Below are 22,809 nucleotides of genomic sequence, written 5' to 3'. Positions count from 1 at the left end.
TGTATAAAATCTCAGGTGACATCTGGCAGACACAACACATTAACCGACTGAAAGCATGCGTACCCCACTATATGCCACAGACTACATTTTTTAGGGTGGTGTAACACCCCAACCTCCCCCAGAGCTACGCACCTGATGTTGTGCTCACGTTTGGAAAGCATCATTGCAGGATAACCAGGGTATCCAGGGAGGTACACAGCCAGTGGTGGGATGGAACAGAGCATAGGATAATCTGGTTAGCTCAGCAGGGACTTACACAAACAGCGCATCGATGGATGATTTCCATGACAGCCGTGGTCAGCTAAGAAAAATCTGTTAAGGTCAATGCTTGAATGAAAGACTTGGTTATCGAAGTCAGTTGGCAGCAAGCCGGATTAGCCCTTGGATAGAGAACCTCATTGGATGAAGGAGTTAGCTAACCAGGGCAGAGCATAGCTGCTGCATGATTTTTCTAAACCATTTTTATTGACACATACAAGCTTGAGCATATTATAGCTGCATACCTGCACAGATATGCGTAATGAGAGGTACTAATGAGACGGGTACGGTAATGTTCAGCATCACATTCTTACGCATGGTGGCTTAAAGTTCATGTTGGAGTGTTGTTTTAAATAATAAGTCACAACTAAAAAAAGGGAAGTTGCTGCATGAATAAATGACCTCACTTGATGAACAGGTGCCACTAGTTGTCATAGTTTATTGAACAACAGAGGGTGCATATTTCACGTCTTTGTATATGGCACTGAGTGACATCTTAAAACCCTCTGATGCCACGGCAGGTTACAACCAGGCTAAAGAACACATGTAAGTAATATGCATGTATACAGGATGGGAGCTGCCAGGTTACCTCAACAAAGATTTTGTAGTAGGGAAAAAGACTCCTCTGAGAAGAAAGTTTGGGTAAAATTGAAACAGTCTCACAGCAAATAAACACAGCACTTTTTCACATGCCAGAACAGAGGAAGTTAGTCTGAGGTTCATATAGAGTGCCCATTACTCATGTCTTTAGTTGAGTCTGTGAGTCACCTACTGTGGTCTCTACCCACAGGTCACCACCGCATGAGCCTTCTGCACAGAATCGTACAGTAGACAGGAGATGACAAACAATAAAGAAATGCACACATTTCTAATAAAATTTGGTTTAGAGCAACATGGTGTGAAGAATTTGTACGGATTCTTATCTAGAATTAGTTTTACTGTGTGCAGTTGGGTGCCCAGGTCTTAACCAGTAATCTGTAGTATACAGAAAATGTTAGTTATCTGTCGTTTACAGAAAATGTTGAATACAACCAGGGTTTCAGCAGACACTGCCATTTGGATTAGAGCTAAACATCTGTCACGTATGCGCCAACACATCCTCTCTTCCCCTCGTTTTGCCTCCTTGTTGCTTTCTACCCTTTTCTTGTCCCTTAACCTTTGTTGCCTCGCTTATCTTTCTTTTCTCTTTTCCTGCCACAGTTAATGTGTGAACTGGGAAACAGTACCATCAATCGCATTTATGAGGCTCGAATCGACGAAATGACCATCAAGAAGCCCAATCCGAGTTCCACAAGGTGAGCTTTCTTCTCGCTTTCTATCGTAATCACTATCCTGGCTGTACAAAAGTGCATAACTAGTATCATGAACTAGTTGGTACACTTATGCTTGTCGCTAAGAGCACAGAAGCTTGTGCTTGAACTTTTTTCCTCTAGAATCTGGCAGCATAACTTCACAAGTATAGTCAAAGAACTATTTTTTTCCATTATTATAATACTTATTTAGTCAAGGCCTTAGCAATTTTAATTAAAAAAAAAAAAACTTGTACATTATGGATTATACAATCATATCAAGAACACACTATTAAAAGGAAAGAGCTCAGTCAGGTTCTGTAAGTTTCACTGAGGACACTAGCCTTTAGCCGTGAGTAGGCAACCGTAACTTACAGTAAGCAAATAATGTGTTAGATACAACTGGGCTGTAGCAGTTCTGCTCAACACAAACTGACTCTCTGGAGGGAGCCTTCAAGAATTATTTTGAAGATTTCTTCATTTTGAAATATAAATTCACAGTTCTTAACATTTTCCCATCAATATTTATTGTGTGGTGATTGCATAGTCAAAGAGGTTGGAGTATGTTGATCTGAAGGGTCACCTACTTTGCCTGGAAATTAACTCCCTTATCCACTAACAGATTTAAACTTCTAGCTCTTTCTCCCCCGGTAAACTTCTGTTTCTTTCCATCAATCTCCAGGAGTGAGAAGGAGTTGTGGATTCGGGCCAAGTATGTCCAGAAACAGTTTATTAACAAGCTTCCAGAGGCAGGGACACGGCCAACGAGAAATCTGCGAAGAAGGAGCCGGGGAAATGCAGTGGATAGACCCATTGCCCGCCCAACTGATCGACCACCAAAGCCACCTCTGAAACCCAAACCAGGATCTTTGTCCAGAATTTCAGGTGTGTGTCTATTCTCCCAGGAAAACATTGGGAGAGGGTCCAGATCAAGGAGGGGTTTTACAGGCTCTGCACTGGAGGATGCATGCCCTTTGGGATGAGCATAAAATATATTGCTTGGTGCATGTTGTTCTACAGTACATGAACAGAACAGCAGAAGAGGCAAGAGGGAGTATTGTTTCAGTGAATGTATCACCCACAGAATATGAGGGCAGATGATTATAAGGAAGCTTGGGTGGGTGATATGTATGTCGATGTATCTTCTCCCAGGAAATGCTGAGACGTGGAAGCAGGAGGCTGATTCGTAAGCGAGTGCACCTCCTAGGAAAAATGGGACATGTGTCTTGATTATATATGTAAGCGATTGCCGTGTCTTCTGTGCTCCCTTTTAGTACCTGTCTGATCCCTTCCCCTCTCTTCTTTCTCCTTCAGTTCCTCTTCCCCCTCAGTTTCCTTCTTGTTTCTTTCCTTTCTTGTGTTCTCACCCTTCGTACCTTTCTCTCGCCTCTGCTTTCATTCTCATTCTCATTTCTTTCTTCCCAGTTTTCTCCCTTCCTCTCTGCCTCCATCAGCTGTCACACGCCCACCTCTCGCTTCTCCCTCATTGCCATACGCCGGTGGGTTATGTTAAGTGGACTTTGGCATCCATTCCAATGATCTGTGTTTGACTTCATGGTAACAGGTTTAAATCCCGGTGGGTCCACTCAACCTTTCATCCGTCGGAGGTTGATAAAATGTGTACCATTCAGTTGGGTAGCAATAGACATCTGTCATTTCAGTGCCAAGAAACCCAAACCTGGGTAAATGTGCACTTCACAAATATGCATGTTAAGTTATGTATTAGATATTCTTAGTGGCTCCGTACTGGACAATGGGATCCAGGAAAACATTTATGCAACTCTTAAGATGGCTGGGGGCGTATTGGAGAAGTGTATTTAAATGTGTCACTGTCGCAACAGGATATAACTACACTAGGGCTACTGCTCTTGGGTACGGAGTACCCTTTCCGTTGTACAGAAGGCCTGACAACCTCACTTAGAGTTGAGTGGCCCTTCAGTGTGTCAGCTGTGGAGGCTACTCCTTCTCCGCCACTGTCCTTACACCTCAGACTGACGAAGTAAGGGTCATCTGAGGTTTTGCCATTTGTCTGCCTGCCTTATTTCTAGTGGTCAAACAAATTGCAAGCTTTTACTTTCACTTACCACCAACCAAAATGTGACGGTAAGTCATTTCCATGACCTCCACAGCACAGGAGAAAAATCCTATGGCTGGGGGTGACATTACTTTATTTTTAAAAAGAAACTCCTGCTTTGGTATATTCTTTTTCAAAATGAAAAAATAAATCAAGTGTGCCATATGCCTCAGTCATGTTGCTGGAGCAGTATGGGACACTTTTAATGCCTTGACAGGAACCACTGTGATGGCGGTTCTTGCAGTGCTAACATCCACTGGGGCAATGGATATCTCTAAATCTGGAGTGTGGTTACTCAAACTACTCCGTCTCACTGGTGGAATAACCAACATCGGCGCACTTTCAGTTTTCTTTGCCTCAAAATAGTCTGTGTCCCTGTGGGCATAACCGCAAACTAAACCAGGCCCACAGTCGCACACTCAATGTTCTCCTTGAAGATAAACACCCAGAGCAGTCCTACATGTACTCCGGGGCGGTATCACAATGATGTGAGGCAGCAACAAGCACATGCGGGCATGTGAAGGTCAGTCCCTTGTAAGTCCCTTCTGGTACACAAAAAACTTGGGTTATGACTTAAATTCCTTACTTGAAAACATCCATCTTGTGTCAGGCCTGTGTTGTAATCAGTTTGCACTCCTTGAGGATAGAAATAGGACCTAACCAGTACCCTGGGGTTGCTCACCTAGACTGGCAGCTCAGTAATGGTGGCTCACAACATTTTTCTCAATTACTTATTTCACACATATTGGCAGGCTCAGCTCCTGACATCCCTCCTTCATCCTCTCTGCCTCGTTACTGTTGAAGAAGACTAACACGGATAGTTCCCAGAGCCGTCCTTGGCTCAGATTGGTGCTCAGTCCAAGCTTAAGTCTACCCTTGAATCTATTAGGAACTAACCAGGCTCCGCTTCTCTCCAGAAGAGAGATCCTCTCTCTTTCCTGCCTCCCATGGGAGTGTGGTATGGATGAGGCCCAGCAATTCTTCCTCATTGGCTGCCCCCCACTAACACCAATCTTTTCTGAAAGGGTTCTTGAATATACTTTCTGGAATGATCCAGTCCTTAAATATATTCATATTTTTGCAGAACATATCACAGCTATTTCTTTCAAGCATCATGGAATTTAGCCTTTGCCTTCCCGCTTACTACATCACGCGTTCCTGTTAACTCCTCGGCTTCCCGACATACCACTCTATAAAACATTGCACCTGCTTTGGGTTTTCTCAGCTGCTGCCATCTATGTTCAGTCTTTTTCTTGTTTATTTTTCATTTCATCTTCTTCTTCCTCTCGTTCCCTGCCACTTCCTAATGACCCACTTTTCAGAATCCCTTCAAAGAAAGCAGCCTTTGTTCTGTCAGTCCTTCGGATACTCATGCGCACTGACATTTCTGATGTCCTTGGCTCCCAACCACCTTCTGTGCCTCTGTCTTGCTTTTTTGTCTTCACTCCCTCCTCCCAGTCTCACTCTGTCTCTTTCTCTCAGGTCCTGGAAGCAGTGTCACTGGCAGTAACAGCAGCCTCTCGTCCACTGGTTCTGCACGAGGTGCGTCTTTAATGCTACTTAAAGCATATCGACTATTCGTGTAAATTACACTATTCATTCTTACGTAGTAGGTATTAAAGGTGGTTACCTCTTTTGAAGTGATCCCAGAGTCTGCACCCAAGGAATTAGGGCACATGGAAATAAAGAGAATTAAGAGTATTGGTAGAACAGAGGAAATTGGGCAGGATGTGGCTTATTTTGGGAGCTGCGGTGCATTTACCTCTCCTTCATACCTCACTGTCTGCATTTTCTAGAAACCCCGGACGAGGAACGCGAGGTGGAAGACCTGAGGAACCTCCACCCAGGTGCGCTCCTCTACCACGCAGTGTCGCTGCAGTGCCTTCCCACCATGGCCGACGCCGTGGCACATGGAGCGGATGTGAACTGGATGAACAGTGCCGAAGAGAACCGGACGCCACTGATCCAGGCCGTCAACGCGGTATGTTTGGGGGTGACAGAAGAGCATGCTGTTTGTTGCACCAGGCACAGTGAAGGAAGCCGTAGAGTGGAGATACCTGAGTGGGAGGAGGATAGCGCTGGCGTGAGAGTTGCCTGCTGTTGCCGCTGGTCAGAGAAGAGATGCTCATTATTAGAAACAGCGCTGCAGGGGTAGGTGTGTGCCAGAGTGAAGTCTGACAGGGGTTTGAGCAGCGTGAGTGAAAGGGGATTTCTGTTTTTCAGTCACCATGGTAACACTTGCACCTGTATCCCTCAGTGGTTCTGCTTTAACCACATTGATGTGTGGCTTTTGTCTGTATTTCTCCAGGTTACTAGGCTAGACCACCAGGGTAACTATATCCACCTCATCCTCAGAGATTAACGTAGCTTCAGTATGCTCTCCGACTTGGTCAGGGCACACCAAGGATCCCATCCAGAGACTAAAAACCCCTGAAAGTGCTTGACTCATGGGAGCCTTTTTCGGGTAGGAAGAGTCCCCAGTTCAGTGTCTATTCTGTTTACAGAGATGGCACCACGCCTTCTTGAGATCCCAGTTTTTACCCTGGAAAATGTCATCCACTGGCAACACAGGACCCACATGAGGAGTCAAAGAAGCATGGACAATCGGGAAAAAAATCATGAAGACATGGGTGCTTGTGTGAGGACAGTAAGGGCCAGATGTAGGTAGCCGTTTGCATGGTGCAAACTGCGAAAATCGCAGTTTGAGTCATACAAACAGCCTAACGCGATGCTCATTCCCAAATTGCAAGTCGGTACCGACTCGCAATTTGGGAATGCGACACGCAAATAGAAAGGGGTGTTCCCTTCCTATTTGCGACTCGCATTGCAATTCAGACTTGCTTTGTGACCGCGAATGCGGTCACAAAGCAACTCGCAGTTACCACCAGTGTCACACTGGTGGTAACTCATTCGCAAAAGGGAAGGGGTCCCCATGGCACCCCTTCCCCTTTGTGAATGTCGACAAAAATATTTTTTCAGAGCAGGCAGTGGTCCTATGGACCACTGCCTACTCTGAAAAAACGAAACCAAATGGTTTCGGTATTTTTTTCATTTTGCAACTCGTTTTCCTTTAAGGAAAACGGGCTGCAAAATGAAAAAAAAACTGCTTTATTTAAAAAGCAGTCACAGACATGGAGGTCTGCTGACTTCAGCAGGCCCCCATCCCTGTGAGTGCAGGGACTCTCTATGGGGTCGCAAAATGCGACCCACCTCATTACTATTGATGAGGGGGGTCTTTGCGACCTCATAGCGAGTCGCAGACGGTGTCTGAGACACCGTTCTGCATCCGAGATTGCGACTCGGAAATTGCGAGTCGGACAGACTCGCTACTTCCGAGTCGCAATCTCGGACCTACCTAAATCTGGCCCTAAATGTCTTCTGCATTGATCTGCAGAGCATGCTTGCCCCGTCTCATGTTTCTCATTGAAAGCTGCATACATAACAATCACACGTATGTGCTAGAGGGGCGTTTTGTAACACGGATTGAGACCCAGTGCAAGGCTCTTTGGCCCTGGGGTTTTGGGTGACACCATGTGCACGGTCTTTCAGTCGAGTAGAATTTGTAGAAACATGCAGTAAAATTCGAGCTTTTCTCTATCTAAGGAGTGCAGTAAATAAACATGTTCTCTCTGCTTGTCATTCTAAGCTAAAAATGCATATTACAGCCAAAGACTGTTCCGCAGATTACAACAGGTGCTGTTTCCCATTAGTAGTAGACAACTCTTCTACTGGTTATGTACAGTAATTTTTTTTAGAAAAAAAAGAGAAGAACGCAAAGTAGTTGACTGCATAATGGTTCAGTGGCTATTATCACAAATGTTTGAGTTCTGACCCTTTAGCCCCACCCCACCCCACCTCCCTAAGTAAGCCTTGGACTGCCAAACTTTGCTAAAGAGGTGCACTTGGTGCTTAGTTTTAGGTCACGTAGTTCAGCCCCAGCACGCCAGTGATGAAAGACCTGGATTGAACCAATCACAGCTCCTGGGTGCCCTGGGACTCCTGAAGAACTTCACACAGCTTGTCACACCTTCATTTTTTCACAGTTCTTTAGAGGTGTGAGAGAGGATTACTCTGAGAAGTTCAATAGAGAGCGCGGAGGGATAGTAAAGCCCTCCAGGGTGAGAAGTACCTCAAGGACAGGCACGGAGAGTACGGAAACAACACCTCGCACGTGGAGCACAGGAGAGCGTAACCCACCAGCGTGCTATCTCAGAACAAGAGCTTTTATTTTTTTCTCTTGAACCACGGCATGTTCTGCATGTCCCCCGGGTACCAGTATGGTAGATGGGGAGCTATTGCAGCAGGTGTCCACATGAAGAAAGAACATCAGCAGTCTTCCTTAGCCTGCAGGGACTCACTGACCCTGGGGACAGAAGATCAATTAGGATGCTGCTTACAGCAAACCACCCTCTTCTCGCCTTTGTGAAGTGAGAAGTCAGATCGATGTAGCCTTCTCCAGATGGAGAACGAGAAGGTCGTAAAAGAGAGGGTGAGCAACGTCAGAGACTGCTATGAGCAGACCCTTGAATAGTCCAAGAAAACACTTGATTCAAAAATACTCACTGAAAAGAAATTACTTGACCAGAGCATGCGTGCAACAAAGTCTCTACTCAGCTGCAATAAATCGATATAGTTAAGTTGCGGCGTAAACGTATTCTCGTATCACATGCGGTGCACTGTTCTTCCGTCCATGATGAGGACAGAAATATATTCTGAGTAAAAAAATAAAATGTTACTTATGTGTGTCAACCATAGGCGGCATCAGTATGACTGATTGCATCGACTGTACTTCTGCTGTGCCAGAGTCTGTCACCAGCATCTTCATATTCTGCTTTCTGCCACGTGGATCGGAAGTAATGGGCACTGAGGATTTATTTTTGATCAAAATCAGAACATTGGTGCTACGGAGTATCAAGAGAACTTCAGCGTAAGACCAAAAGGACTAAAACATAAAATAAACTACTAGATCTAGAACAGCTCAAGCTGCATAGCTGTTGTTTTCTTTAAGTAATTAGTTTCATCGGAAGCATCACTGAACACAGGGCAAACGAGAAGTTGGCGATTTTCTAGGGGGAGGACAACTATACTAGTGACACATCCAAAAACCTCTGAAGAACACGGTTCCTTTCTTGAGTAGTCATGTACACATCCTCCAACCATCCTGCAAAACCATTCTGAGTCCAGAGATTAAACCCTAGTGAGGATAAACAGTGTGTTTCACAACTTGTGTGGGATGCGATGCACTGTGAGGAGGAGGAGATGCACCTCCCATCTAAACTCCAATCAGAAGAGCCCAAAGCGAAAGAAGCAGAGGTTTGATGCTAGGTCAAGAGAGAAGAGTTGAAGATCACAGTCTGTCAATGCAACTAGCTAACCATAGTCATCCTTGAAGAAGTAACCCCCAGAGCTTTGAGTTGCCCATCTTCTGAAGTGGCTTTGGCTTTCTAGTCACTAATGGAGACCAAGAGGCCTAGTGTCAGCCAAGGAACATTAAAGCCAGTAAATGAAACGCCTTCAGGTAACGGCAAAGGTGGCTGATGGTGGCAGTTACCATCAGAGACAAGGTGTGGTGTATCCAGGACCAGAGAGCTCTAAGTAACTCTGATTCCCTCTTCGCTATGGCATACTCATGTTGTCCTACTCTCGTAGCTTCGGAAGCACGCGCCTCTATTGCTCCAGACTCGCCTGTTCTTTTTGTTTTTGAATATTTCAATTTCAACTCGGAGACAGTAAGAAGCCCCAATTACATAAGGCAATTTAAAACATTAAAAAAATATTTTCATTCTTCAATATTAACACTCTCTCCTGATGCCTGTCTCTTTGCAGAACTCCCTGGTGGCATGTGAATTCCTTCTGCAAAACACAGCCAGCGTGAACCAGGCGGACAGTGGCGGGCGAGGCCCTCTTCACCATGCCACCATTCTTGGACACACAGGGTAAGATAATAATGCATGCCCCAGCCCTCCGCATTGTGGTAAAGTGGGTAGGTGCTTTGGGTAAGAGACGCCTGCGTGTAACTACCTTGATCTTATTGGGTGGTGTATGGATTCAGGATCCACCAGGTTTTAGTGGCACCAGTGGTAAATATAAAGGCATGCTTCTACCCCGGGGCAATCTAGAGGCATACAACTACCCTGGGGTGCTCTAGTGGTGTACTTCTATCTTGGGGTGCTATAGGTTAGATAAACAGACACACCACTGTCTTTAGGCACCCTGGGTAGATTAGGGAATAAGAAAAAAACTGCTTTCCTTAGCATGGTACTATCCTGGGCAGCGTGTCTAGGGTATGGAGGCGTTCAGCTGCCCTCAGGTTCTGTAGATAAGATAAAGTGGCCTGTCACTGGCTTGCAGCTATTTGGTAATATGTAGTAACATGCCACTATAGTCGTGGCATGGAACCCCTATCCAAAAACTGAAAACACCCAATGGAATTCTGTGTCCCCCAAAGAATCTAATCTCAATTCCTGCCAGCAGGACCCACCTTTCACCCCGCCAAAGCTCAGAGAGAGCATCCAGCTTGTGCCTCTTAACTCAAGATTTTAAAAAAGTTTTTTAAAGTTTTGTGTTTAATGAATATGGTAGCGAAGAAGCTGCAGTTCTCGGAGTGTAACATCTGAGCTGTCCAAAACACAGCGAAGAGGTGCTCAAAATAAGATGTGAAACACAAAATTTTTGGAATGTTTATTAAATTTAAAAAATCACAAATGTTCAGGGGAACTTCTCTAAAACAGCCAATCCACGAATTCTGCTGAATTTCGTGATGTGGAACAGATTTTGAAAATGCACAGTGGCTCTGTTCCACGCATGAAATTCCTCTGTTGGTGGATTTTGCTGTTTCAGTGGATTGTATCATCCATATGTTAAAGAGAATGCCAATGAGCTCTCAGCTCTAAATATAATTGTGTATTAGATGGTTCAATATACCTTCAAACTTCCAAAATGATTTTGTTTTGTGTTCTGTTGTCCTTGTGGAAGGGGAGACTTTGGAAGGAGAGGCAGCTCGTGGAGAGAACATCTTGTTGCATGAACAGGCATGTGGTCCAGGAGGCGCTGCAACCCAGTGTAGTCCTGTGTTTACATTGCCTCTTAATTTCTCTCCGCAGGCTGGCGTGCCTCTTCCTGAAACGAGGTGCTAACATAAACTCCAGGGACGTTGATGGGAAGGACCCACTGTCGATCGCCATTGAGAACGCCAATGCTGACATTGTGACGCTGTGAGTTTGGATGACGCTGGTGGGAATTTGAGAGCATACTGAGGGTGGCAAAGTAATCGGGTGCATAAAATGTGGCATCCTATTGGAAAAATCAGGTCCATAATGTCTGACTTGTAAAAACGCAGAGGTAAAGGGATACGGAATGGGAGATGTTATGGTTTGGGAAGCAGTCCTCAAAGTGGGTATGAAATTGGAGATGCTGCGGATTGGGGAACAATCAATGTAGAGAGTATGCAATGGGGGATGTTATGGGTTTGGTTGCAGCCCTTGAAGGTGTTATAAAATGGAAGATGTTGTGATTTTGGTCGCAGTCCTCGAAGGGTACATGAAATTGGAGATGGTGCGGTTTTGAGAGATGGGTACCTTCAGTGTGATACATTAACACAGAGATAAACTGAACTATTGGAGTGATGTCCAAATGGACAATTTTGTACATTTATTCAATCTAAATAAGAAAACAATGTAGTGGGGAAACATCCACAAGGATTACATTAGTGATTTGCATGACACAATGGTAAACAACCACAAGGAATGTTAAAAAAACGTCCACGGTCAGGCACTGCACAAGTGACTCAAGTAGCACAGCAGCTCACAGTACCTGTGCGTATGCCAACTTATTTACAATTGGGAAAACTTTAAGTTAATGTACTTTGCTCGGCCTGAGTATGGAAGTCCTTCTTGATATTTGATTGTGGAAGAAGGAAGCGTGGATTCAAGATAAGTTACCAATCTGCCAAAGTTGGGGTGGCGTGGGAAACGCTAAGCCATAGATTTGGGAAACATTAAAAAAACAACTGCTATGTTTGGCTTTGGGGACGCTGGAGATAAGTGCTTTTTGCAGGGGAATTTGAGATGATCATGGTAGCAGAATTTACCGGTCAGTGATTTAGGCTGGGAAGGACTGGAGAATTCCTATTTTGATGCTTTAACAAAAATTTAGAATTCATATCTATGTTGTTGGCGTTGAACTCTGTTCCTTCCCACAGGCTACGGCTGGCGAAGATGAGGGAAGCAGATGTTGAGCTTGGCCAATCAGGTTGGTGTTCTGATTCCATGTATGTGTTACAGGTACTGGGGTGTGAGATACATTAAAGTGAATGGTGATGCACCTGTAGAGCATAATCTGTGAAGAACTGATGTCCAGTAAAGCCCTAAGGCACAAACTGATGTGGCCTAAGAAGGCCTTGGCCTCATTTAATTTGTAGGTAACAAACAGTAATAAATATATTAAATTACACACTTCCAGTTCTGTACTTTGATTTTGTAAGAACATTACTCAATCAGGGTTCTTATAGAGCGCCGCTAATCACCCACTCTGGTCTCAAGGCGCTGGGTTGGTGGTGAGAGAGGGGGGAATTTGCAGCTCAGTCAAAGCACTGGGTGGCTGGTTCAGTCGAAGAGCCAGGTCTTGAGGTCCTTCCTGAATTGAGGCAGATTGCCTGAGATGATGAAGAGGAAGAGAGTTCCAGGTCTTAGCGGCAAGGTAGGAGAAGGATCTTCCTCCGGCTGTGGTCTTGCAGATCTGTGGGATGGTGGCTAGGGCCAGGAGAGTGGAATGGAGTTGTCTGGTGGGCGTGTGGAAGGCGAGGCAGTAGTTGAGGTATGCATGTCCGAAGTTGTGGAGGGCCTTGTAGGCATTGGTGAGGAGCTTGAAGGTGATTCTTTTGTTGATCAGCAGCCAGTGGAGGCCTCTCAGGTGCCCGGAGATGTTGATGCGCGTGATGGATGTCCAGGATAAGTCTAGCGGTGGCGTTCTGGATTCTTTGCATCTTATTTTGGAGCTTCTAGGTGGTGCCTGAGTAGAGTGCGTTGCTGTAGTCTAGCTTGCTGCTGACGAGTGCCTGGGTGACTGTTCATCTGAATTCCACTGGGATCCATTGAAGATCTTTTGGAGCAGGCAGAGTATGTGGAAGAAGGACGATGAAACAGCATTGACTAGGTGGTTAATGGAGAGCAAGGAGTCGAGGATGATGCTGAGGTTACATGCGTGGTCGGTCGGGGAGGGGGCGGGGCTCCGAGCGCTGCAGGCCACCAAGAGTCATCCCAGGTGGAGGGGGGAGTGCCCAAAATGAGGACTTATGTCTTGTCGGAGTTAAGCTTGAGGCATCTGTCTTTCATCCAAGTGGTGACTTCCTTCATCCCGTTGTGGAAGTTGGTTTTCGCGACTGCAGGTTTGTCGGTGAGGGAGAGGATCAGCTGAGTGTCATCAGCGTAGGAGATGATGTTGAGTCCCTGGTTTTTGATGATGTCTGCTTGCGAGCCCATGTAGATATTGAAGAGGATGTGGCTCAGGGAGGACAGCTGATGTCTGTAGGTTCAGATGTGAATGGTGGGAGCCTGACTCTCTGGGTTCGGCCGGTGAGAAAGTAGAGGATCTATTCCAGGGCTTTGCTGCGGATGCCGGCATCATGGAGTTTTGTGCAGAGGTTGTGGAGGGAGACGATGTTGAAGGTGGCTTAGAGGTCCAGGAGGGTGAGGACTGCGGTTTCACCTTGGTCCAGGAGATTGTGGATGTTGTCTATTGCAGCAAGGAGAGCAGTCTCAGTGTTGTGGTTGCTTCTGAAGCCAGATTGGGAGGATGTGGTTGGTCTCGATAAATTTAGTGAGTTGGGCGTTGATGGCTTTCTCAATGACTTTGGCCGGGAAGTGGAGCAGAGAGATGGGTCTGTAGTTGTGGAGGTCCGCCGGGTCTACGGAGTGTTTCTTTAGCAGGGGGTTGATCTCTGCATGTTTACAGTTTTCAGGGAAGGCGGTGGTCTCGGTGAAAGAGTTGATGGTGCAGCAGAAATCGGGGTGATGGTGTCGCTGACTCGGCTGAAGATGTGGTGGGAGAGGGATCTGAGGGGGCTCCGGAGTGGATGGTCTTCATGATCCGTAGGGTGTCGTCGGTGGTGAGGGTGGTCCAGTTGGTCAGGGTCAGCTGGGATCCAGAACCTTTGGGTGCGGTGGTTGCGGGTGGAGCTGTTGGGTCCTGAATTGTGAAGCTGTCATAGATGTTGGAGATCTTGTTGTGGAAGATTGCAAGGTTGTAACAGAGGTTTTGGGATGGGGTGAGGCTGTGGTGTCAGTGCTGGGTTTGGTGAATTATTTGATCAGGGTGGAGAGTTCTTTCCTGTTGTGTGTGTTGGCATTGATTTGTTCTTTTATGACAGTTTTCTTCGTGGCCCTGATGAGTCAATGGTGTGATGTGATGGCGGTTTTGAGGGCTGCATGGTCTGACAGGGTTTCACTGCGCCTCCATCTTCTCTTGAGTCGTCTACAGGTGCGTCTGGACTCTTGGAGGGTGGGGGAGAACCAGCTGGCTTTCTCAATGGTCTGTTTGCCAGAGGGTTTCCTGACGGGGACCAGAGTGTTAGCGCAGTCTGAGATCCATCGGTGGAGAAGGTGTGCAGATGTGGTGGCGTCCGTGGAGGTCTGTATTGGTGTGTTGCAGAGGGTGTTGGCGAGGTGGATTTCGGTGACCTTGTTCCAGCTTCTGTGCGGGTGGTGGAGGGCATGGTGGTAGTGGCTGGGTTTGGTGAAGAAGTGGTCGGTCCATAGGAGTTTGGAGGAATGGCTGACTGAGAGGTTGCCACTGGCGGAGAAGATGGGGTCAAGCACGTGTCCTGCTGAGTGAGTTGGGGAAGTGACTAGTTGAGCCCGATGCTGGCTAGATTCTCCAGTATGGATGAGGTGTTACTATCCTCACACCATACATGCTGTCACACAAAGTGACTTTCTCAAAGTTTAACATGCAGGGACTTGGCCTCTGTCACCAATCGTGGCCAAAACCCAACCACATTCATCATCAGTGGGCAACCTAAGCCAAATTTACCTGTTGCCCACCCACAGACTTGGCTTACACAGCAGTTCTGCTTCTAATGAAAGTTGTGATTGCTTGAGCTGTCAGCTGAAAGGACATGCCTTCCATGGACACCTCCATGTTGATAACGCACAACAAGAAGTTAGGAGTCAGAATGCAAGAAAATCCAATCAGCTGTGAAGCTTCAAACAACAGGAGCAAGAAATACACATTAGACTAATGTTATTCATTAAACTGTGGCTCACTGAGCAGTGCACAAGAAGCAACTTCCCACCTTTGCCTACTAAATGTAATAATCAACTGTGTAAATCTTACCTAGGATAAATGGTAAAACAAACAAGGCCTGGTGTTCGAGAAGGACAGGAAGTGAAGATGAGGCAACAGAATCAAGGGCTTAGATAACCCAACCATGCCCCACGCCCACATCCTTTCTCTGCCTCTGTCCACAGTCATCAGACTTTAATCTTTCCCCATGCCCTGAGAAGCAGGACTTTGGTTGTGAGTCAACTCAGACTTGCAACCCAGTGATATAGGCCATGGTGTATGTGCGTCACTGCAGACCCAAATAAAATAGGGTACAGCAGTCCAGGATTGTGGAGTATGCTTAGGTAGATCAGTGTGTATGTCCCAGTACTGGAATAGTATGAGATGCTTCAGGGTAGGATTTTAGTGCAGCGATACATCCCTTCATTATGTTTCTCCGTTTTTTTCCCTCCTCTTAGGAGATGAGACCTACCTTGATATCTTCAGAGACTTCTCCATGATGGCTTCAGATAATCCAGAGAAGTTGAACCGCCGGAGCTATGACCTCAAACTCTCAACCCTGTAAAGAGGGGAAGCAAGAATGACTTGCACACCCTGAGCAGGGGCAACGCATCCGCAGGAGACCCATCCTGTGCTGCTCCTTGGGGTCCTCAGCACATCTAAGGACACAAATGGAGCGATCCTGGAGATGCTTGATGAGGTTTCTTGGGAACTCATGGCCCGTGAGCGGGATCCGTGTTGAAGAGGAGTGGCAGGTAGTCACTCTTTATTGACAATTAGTGAGTGGAGTTTGGACCAATAGTGCAGAATCTGAAGATCCAGAAGTTTATCTCTAAGCTCCATCCACTTTCCCTCAAGTTCTGTAGCTCACCTAAGCCCCACATCCTTGTTTCCTTCTATGAGCATTGATATCAGCTATGTTTTTTATTAAGATATTTTTGTATTTATCGGAGGCTTGGCAAGGCTCAATTCCATATGTTGCCAACCACTTTAGGTAGTAGATCAAAGGCCTTTGGGTGGCTTTGTCTAACCTGCAAAGCACAACAGTCAGGCACCTGCAAAGGTGTGCTAGAGGCAATACACCTGTACTTCAGGTGTACCAGCGGATGTCGTGCGTGCAGAGCTGTAACAGAAGGCTTCTTATCAGCATAAGTGTACCTGAGGGCTTTCTACCTGTATAGGTGTGCCAGAGTTTGTCTTACTGCACAGGTGTATGAAAAGGCTTCCTACCTGCACAAGTGTGCCAGAGGCCATCTTGCCTGCACAGGTGTGGCAGAGGGCTTCTTAACTGCAGCGGTGTGTCAGAGGACCTCTTACTAGTACAACAAGAGCACTTCATAACATCACAGGTGTATTAAACGGCTTCGTACTTGCACAGGTGTGTCAGATGACATCTTACCTAAATAGCTTTATGAGCAGCCTTATTAGCGTACGCAAGGGTACCAGAGGACTTTCATCCCACACAGGTGTACTGCGGAGGTTTGGCAGACGGCTTCTGACCTACACAGATGTTTCAAAATGCTAAGCACCTGTACAGGTGTACTCGAAGGCTTATGACCTGCATAGGTGTCTATTACTGTATCCTAGGTGCACAATTCAATCAGAAGGCACGCAGAGGTGTCTGCAGAGGTGGATCAGGAGGTATTTTACTTATGGAAGTGCACGAGAGGTAGTCTTACCTGCACAGGTGTACCATTAGCCTATGTAACTGCACACCCACGCACAGTTGTTACAGAGGGCTACTTACCTCTCCATGTCTCCAGAACTGTAATGGCTGTATACAGTATGCAGCCTGATTGCTCTGACCACATGTACACCACTGGGCTATTACCTGTGTGTATCCGCAAGAGGGCTTCGATACTTGTACAGCTGCGCCAGAGGGATTCTTAGCTGTCCATGTATATTAAAAGGTTTGGAATACTAAACAGAATATTTCCTGAACCGGTATGTTGGAAGGAATTATTTCTTTATTGGGCATGCACAAATGTGTGAGTTTGTGTCCATAGTCCATCTTATTGTTGTAAGTATTGTTGTATGGTGTACCAAAATTACCTTTGTCTGCGTAAATGTGCGAAAAAGAAGATCTTAACCTCAATCCTATGGTATATACCTGCAAGTATCTACAACAGTGCTTGTACCTGCAGTGATGTACTATAGGCGTACCAGAACATATTGTAGGGTTGCTCACCTTTAAAGGTGCAGTAATACTGTTATTACATCCACAGAGGTTCTTACCTGTATATGGTGTCCTGGGAAGGATTCCTCTTTGCACTTTATGTATTTGGTATTCTTGCATATCTTGCGTGTTCAGAAGAATCTTACCTGCGTAAGGTGTACATCTGTGGATTCTAACCAGCACATGGTATGCAGGAAGGTTGTAACTGCAAAGGTGTACTGTGGATTCTCACCAGCACATGGTATGCAGGAAGGTTGTAACTGCAAAGGTGAACCGTGGAATCCTACCTGTATTGATGTACTAGGGGTTCTTACCTGCATAGAGTGTACTCTGGGGTATTCCTACTTGCACAGGTGAGTTCAGGATTCTTACCTGCATATTGTGTTCAGTGCGGGGTTCCTAACTGCAGGTGGTGTGCTCTGGGGTATTACATGCACAAGCACACTCAGGATTCTTACCTGCATATAGTGTACAGTGCGGGGTTCCTAACTGCAGTAATTCTTACCTGCACAGGTATACCCTGGATTCTTACCTGTAGAGGTATACTGGTGATTTACAATTGCTTATAGTGCAGAAGATTCCTATGTAGTGGCGGTGATTCCTACCTGCAGGGGTGTGCTAGGGAGATTCATGTCTTACTTGCTTAAGTTGTACTGGGGAATTCTTACCTGCATAGAGGGTACTGTGGGGGACTCTTATCAGCATAGGGGATTCTGACCTGCACAGGTGAACTGATTACTCTTGTGGGGAGTGTACAAAGGGGAAGGGCTTATCTGAATAAATCCTTTCCTGCATAGAGTGCACTACAGGGCATTCTTACCAGCGTAGGCTATTTGGGAGGGTGATTCTTACCTGCACAAGTTAACTGTGGAATTCTTACCTGCATAAGGTCTGTTGCTGTATTTTGTTTACATGCACATTAGAAATGAGGGGTCTTACCTTTGTAGAGAGCACCATGGATCATCCTTGCCTGCTTAGGTTACACTGAGAGTGTGGTTCCTGTATAAAGTGTACAGGTACTGGGTGATTCTGACCTCCACCCATGGAGTTTGGGGTGGGGGGGGGGGGGGTGGATTCTTACATCCATGTATGTACTGGGCGCTTCTCATCTGACAGGATGTACTCGGATGGATTCTTAATGGTGAATCAGTTTCCTTCCTGCAGAGGTGTACTCACAGATTCTTACCTGTACAGATGTAATAAAGGATTCTCAACTGCAGAGGTAAACTAGGGGTTCTTACCTGCAAATGACTGCTGTGCATACTCATCTACGCAGTCTGAACCGGTAAATTCTTATTTGTACGTGTGTATTGAGGGATTCTTACCTGTGCAGGTGTGCTGTGCATTCTCGCCTGCACAGTTTAAATGGTAGGATTCTTACTTCCTCATGCATTGAAGGGTTCTTACCTGTGCAGGTGGGCTGGGCATTCTCACCTGCACAGTTTAAATGGTAGGATTCTTACTTAGTCATGCACATTGAGGGATTCTTACCTGTGCAGGTGTTCTGTGCATTCTCACCTGCACAGTTTATACCGGGGGATTCTTACCTGCTGATGTATATTGAGGGATTCTTACCTGCACAGATGCGCGTGCATTCTCACCTTGACAGTTTGTACTGGAGGATTCTTACCTGCTTTACTGGCATAGGTGTGCTGTGGATTCTCACCAGCACGATTGATACTGGTGTATTCTTACTCATTCGTGGTGAGGGATTCTCACCTGACTGGGTTCAGCAGAAACCACCTTACCTTCACAGGCGTACCTTGAAGAGAACTCGCCCAAGTGTTATTTAGAGCTTCGCAGTTGCACAGCTGTCCCAGGAACATTCTTGCCTGTACAGGTGAAACCGTTATCTGCACAAATGTAAGAAAAAATAGCCACGCATGCATGGGGTCTCAGGGAGAAGCTGTGACCCTGTGGCACTCTCCCTTTTCAACACACGTCCCCACACCTCGGTCCCATACCTTCGCCTGGAATGACTAGATGCACCACGTCTGCTCTGCTCACATACATTTCTAAGCCTGCACAGTATCCGTAGCAGAGTGTTGGCTTCCATGTTGGTCCTGGTGAATCTTAAATGACCTCAGATGCTCTCTACATGCAATGACAATGACGTTGCACGTACAAGGCATGGCGCTGCGTACGCCAGCACCCAGGCTCCGGACAGGGTATGACTGGTCGAACAGAAGGATACAGGGACCAGTTTGATCCCTGTGAAGCTATCAATCCTGGAGAGATTTTTAGATCCCCAGGCACTTCAGGTGACACTGTGGTCTTGGTTTATAAAAGAGGAGGTTGGGGATGCAAGGTGAAGATCCTGTAACTTACTGAAGGAACTTTAGTCCCCTTTGGCTCTGCTTGTTTATCGTGTTCAGTGGGTAGAGAGGGTTCCACATTATTCTTAATAATGGCCTGCACAGCTATCGCCCTGCTGTATATCATCAAGGTAAGCAGATGCTGAGTTTCAGCAGGAAAGTTTTACCTCCTATATATGCTTCGCTTGCTGATACCGGGGTATTCGATATTGTGGAGGCGATATTTGTACAGTTCGGAACATCTGTCCTTGATAATATAACCTAAAACTGTGCTGCATGCCTTACTGGAAGGGAAAAAGAGATGAGGAGGAAAGAAAGAGTGTGCAGCTAAGGGGAGGCCGAAGCATGCTCTGGCTCACTCACCACACGGGGGGTGGTCCTTGCCATAGGGTAGAGGGTGAGGGAGGGGCCATCTAAGGGCAAAAAGTACTGATTCTTCAGTGATGGGTACCTTGCTCTGTCTCGCCTCTGCTAGGACTCTTCTCACCGGCACAGGTGCGCTCAGAGATGTGCTGTAGATGTGTGGCGCTTCGAATCTCACCTGCACAATGACAGTAGTGCTTCTTACATACACGGATGCACCACAGGATTCACACATGCCCCAGGTGTCTGTGGGTGTCACTGGACAGGTAGAGAGTAAGGGCCTGATTTAGAGTTTGGCGAACAGGTTACTCGAACGGGTTACTCGAACGGGTTACTCAGTCACAAATGTGATGGATATCGCATCTGTGGAAATCCTATTGTTTCCTATGGGATTTAGATTTCGGCAGATGGGATATCAGTCACCGTTATGACAGAGTAACCCATCCGCCAATATCTAAATCAGGAAATAAGTCTGATGAATGGCTCCTGAAATCTTTTTCTAGACACATGCACCAGAGTATCGTGTCTGGCGGAGAGACGTAGTAGTGGTCACCAGACGAGATGGACAAGGACCCATACCTCGAAAACTCGTATGTAGTGGGAATGGGGGTTACACGCATAGAGGACTATAGCACGCTTCCTATACCGGGGTATCAGAGAGGGTAATATAGGGGGTCACCAGTGGAGAGGCCCAAGGCTCCTCACATTCGCCGCTATATGTGTTGGAAAGGTATACAGGGAACCCTGCCCATATAGCCAAAGCTTCTCGCCGGCACCCCTGTATGTGGGTGAGTGATGGAAGGGAGGCCTGACAACCCCACCAGCTGTACCTGAAGGTTTCTTACCTGTAGGAGTGATATCCGGGGGTGGGGGCAGAGAAGTACAAAATCTCCTCGCCTGAAACCCTACGTCAGGAACTTTGTACCGGCACTCCACTCCCAGACATGCTTGCTGATTGCCTGCTTCTCCCTGTCTTATAATTATTATATAAGAACTTTTTGTTAAGTTATTTGTAAAGAACATTTTTGAACTTCAAAAATATGTATATTTGTATTGGCAGATGAATTTGTTGATGCATTTACGACAACCAGACTCGCTGTCATGGATGGTGAATGTGTGCAATAAAGAAATGGAAATGTAATTAGCCAACCCATCTTTTCAGTAGTTGACTAACTACATCTACATATTGCATTTTTCTCCTAAAAAGGTCAAGTGATGAAATGCATTATGTGACAACGTGGTTCTTTGGGGACGTATCACGTGGGTACCATCACCAGTAAGTTAGCTCCCACTAGAAACTCAACAAGTGTTACTGAAGGCAATGGTGCTTGTTTTAGAAGAATGAAAGGCAATTGAGCCCTGCCAAGAATCAAGCCAGTTAACCAGAGTTGAATGGTGCCGAAATATATGCTGCTTTGAGTTTTTTTCAAATACATGTGTAACCCCTGACTGGGCACATAGGCACTGCAGTGAAGCAGGACATAATACACCTATTTTCCTATAAACAAAAAAAAAACAACAACACAATGAATAGTATCGCTCCGTTGGGAAATTATAAACAGGAGCACGATAAAGAAAAATGAAAAGGAGAAAGACTAGATGAGAACAAAATGAAATCAAACACAATGACTTAAAACCGAGGCAAAATGTGCCACATATTTCACAGCTGTATTTCCTGACCAGTGAACTCATGGGATGGGCTATTCAGGGGCAGCTTACATGTGCTCCTTCCTCCACACCTATTGTTTTCTAAACTCTGGATCCTACTACCTTAGAACTAGGGGTGGGTGGTGAACTCGGCTCCACTTGCGTAGTTTTTCCCACTCCGTGCTCCACTTAGAGCACAGAGTTATGAGAAACTCTGCTGGTAGGTTTTAGGTTTCAAGGTGGGGTGGGGGTGGGGGTAGGTGTAGGCAGAGGTAGGTGTAGGTGTAGGCAGAGGTAGGTGTAGGCAGAGGGTACGTGTAGGTGTAGGTAGAGGTAGGTGTAGGCAGAGGGTACGTGTAGGTGGAGGTAGGTGTAGGTAGAGGTACGTGTAGGTGGAGGTAGGTGTAGGTAGGTGTAGGTAGAGGTAGGTGTAGGCAGAGGGTACGTGTAGGTGTAGGTAGGTGTAGGTAGAGGGTACGTGTAGGTAGTTGTAGGTAGAGGGTACGTGTAGGTAGAGGGAGGTGTAGCTAGAGGTACGTGTAGCTAGAGGTAGTTTTAGGTAAAGTGAGTTGCAGGTAGACATAGGTAGAGGGAGTTGTAGGTTGATAGAGGGAAGTAGAGGGAGGTGTAGATAGAGGGAGGCAGAGTCAGAGGTAGGCAGATGTAGGTAGAGGTAGGTGGAGGTAGAAGGAGGTGGAAGTCGAGGGAGGTGGTGGTAGAGGGAAGTAGAGGTAGGTGAGGTAGTGGTAATTGGAGGTAGAGGTAGGTGGTAAAGGTAGGTGTAGGTAGAAGAACGTGGAGGTAGAGGTACGTGAAAGTAGAGGTAGGTGGAGGTAGACATAGGTGGAGATAGACGTAGGTGGAACTAGAGGTAGGTGGAACTAGAGGTAGGTGGAGCTAGAGGTAGGTATAGGGAGATGTAGAGGTAAGTGGAGGTAGATATAGGTGTAGGTAGAAAGAGGTAGGTGAAGGTAGGGGGAGGTAGAGTTATGTAGAGGTAGGTGGAGGTTGAGGTAGGTGTCTGTAGAAGGTAGGTAGAGGTAAGCGGAGGTAGATGTAGGTAGAGATAGGTGTATGTAGAGGTAGTTGGAAGTAGAGGTTGGTGGAAGTAGATGTCAGTGTAGGTAGGTGGATGTAGGTGTGGGTAGAGATAGGTGCAAGTAGAGGTAGGTGTAGGTAGGTGGAGGTAGATGTAGCTGTAGGTAGAGGTCAGTGGAGGTAAGTAGAGGTAGAGGTAGATACAGGGAGGTAGAGATAGTTGGAGGTAGAGGTAGAGAGAGATTAACCCAGACACCAAAGAAACTGACAAGAAACAGCAACATAACCAAACAACATACAGCTACGGAGCGCAAAGCAAAATAAATAAAAAATAAATACCTTCGTGTCATAGCCAGAGAAGAAGGAGGC

The 22,809-nt window shown here is 46.3% G+C and overlaps 1 protein-coding gene across 2 annotated transcripts in view; it reads left to right on the top strand.

Moving 5' to 3' along the window:
* The window catches only part of ACAP1 (ArfGAP with coiled-coil, ankyrin repeat and PH domains 1), a 100,967-nt gene extending 80,071 nt beyond the window's left edge, over positions 1–20,896 (top strand). Inside the window, exons 16-23 of one of the 2 annotated variants that reach the window (XM_069215501.1) lie at positions 1,459–1,553; positions 2,230–2,432; positions 5,104–5,163; positions 5,418–5,602; positions 9,448–9,557; positions 10,725–10,835; positions 11,822–11,871; positions 15,360–20,896. In XM_069215501.1, the coding sequence (XP_069071602.1) occupies positions 1,459–1,553; positions 2,230–2,432; positions 5,104–5,163; positions 5,418–5,602; positions 9,448–9,557; positions 10,725–10,835; positions 11,822–11,871; positions 15,360–15,466 (921 nt within the window). In that variant the 3' untranslated portion in view covers positions 15,467–20,896. The remainder of the gene's footprint in view (positions 1–1,458; positions 1,554–2,229; positions 2,433–5,103; positions 5,164–5,417; positions 5,603–9,447; positions 9,558–10,724; positions 10,836–11,821; positions 11,872–15,359) is intronic. The other variant, XM_069215502.1, reaches the window with a different exon arrangement.
* The last annotated feature ends 1,913 nt before the right edge of the window (positions 20,897–22,809 follow it).

This window comes from Pleurodeles waltl, chromosome 12 (assembly GCF_031143425.1).
Source record: "Pleurodeles waltl isolate 20211129_DDA chromosome 12, aPleWal1.hap1.20221129, whole genome shotgun sequence".
In the NCBI taxonomy this organism is placed as follows: Eukaryota; Metazoa; Chordata; class Amphibia; order Caudata; family Salamandridae; genus Pleurodeles; species Pleurodeles waltl.
This window is presented reverse-complemented; position numbering and strand designations above follow the sequence as displayed.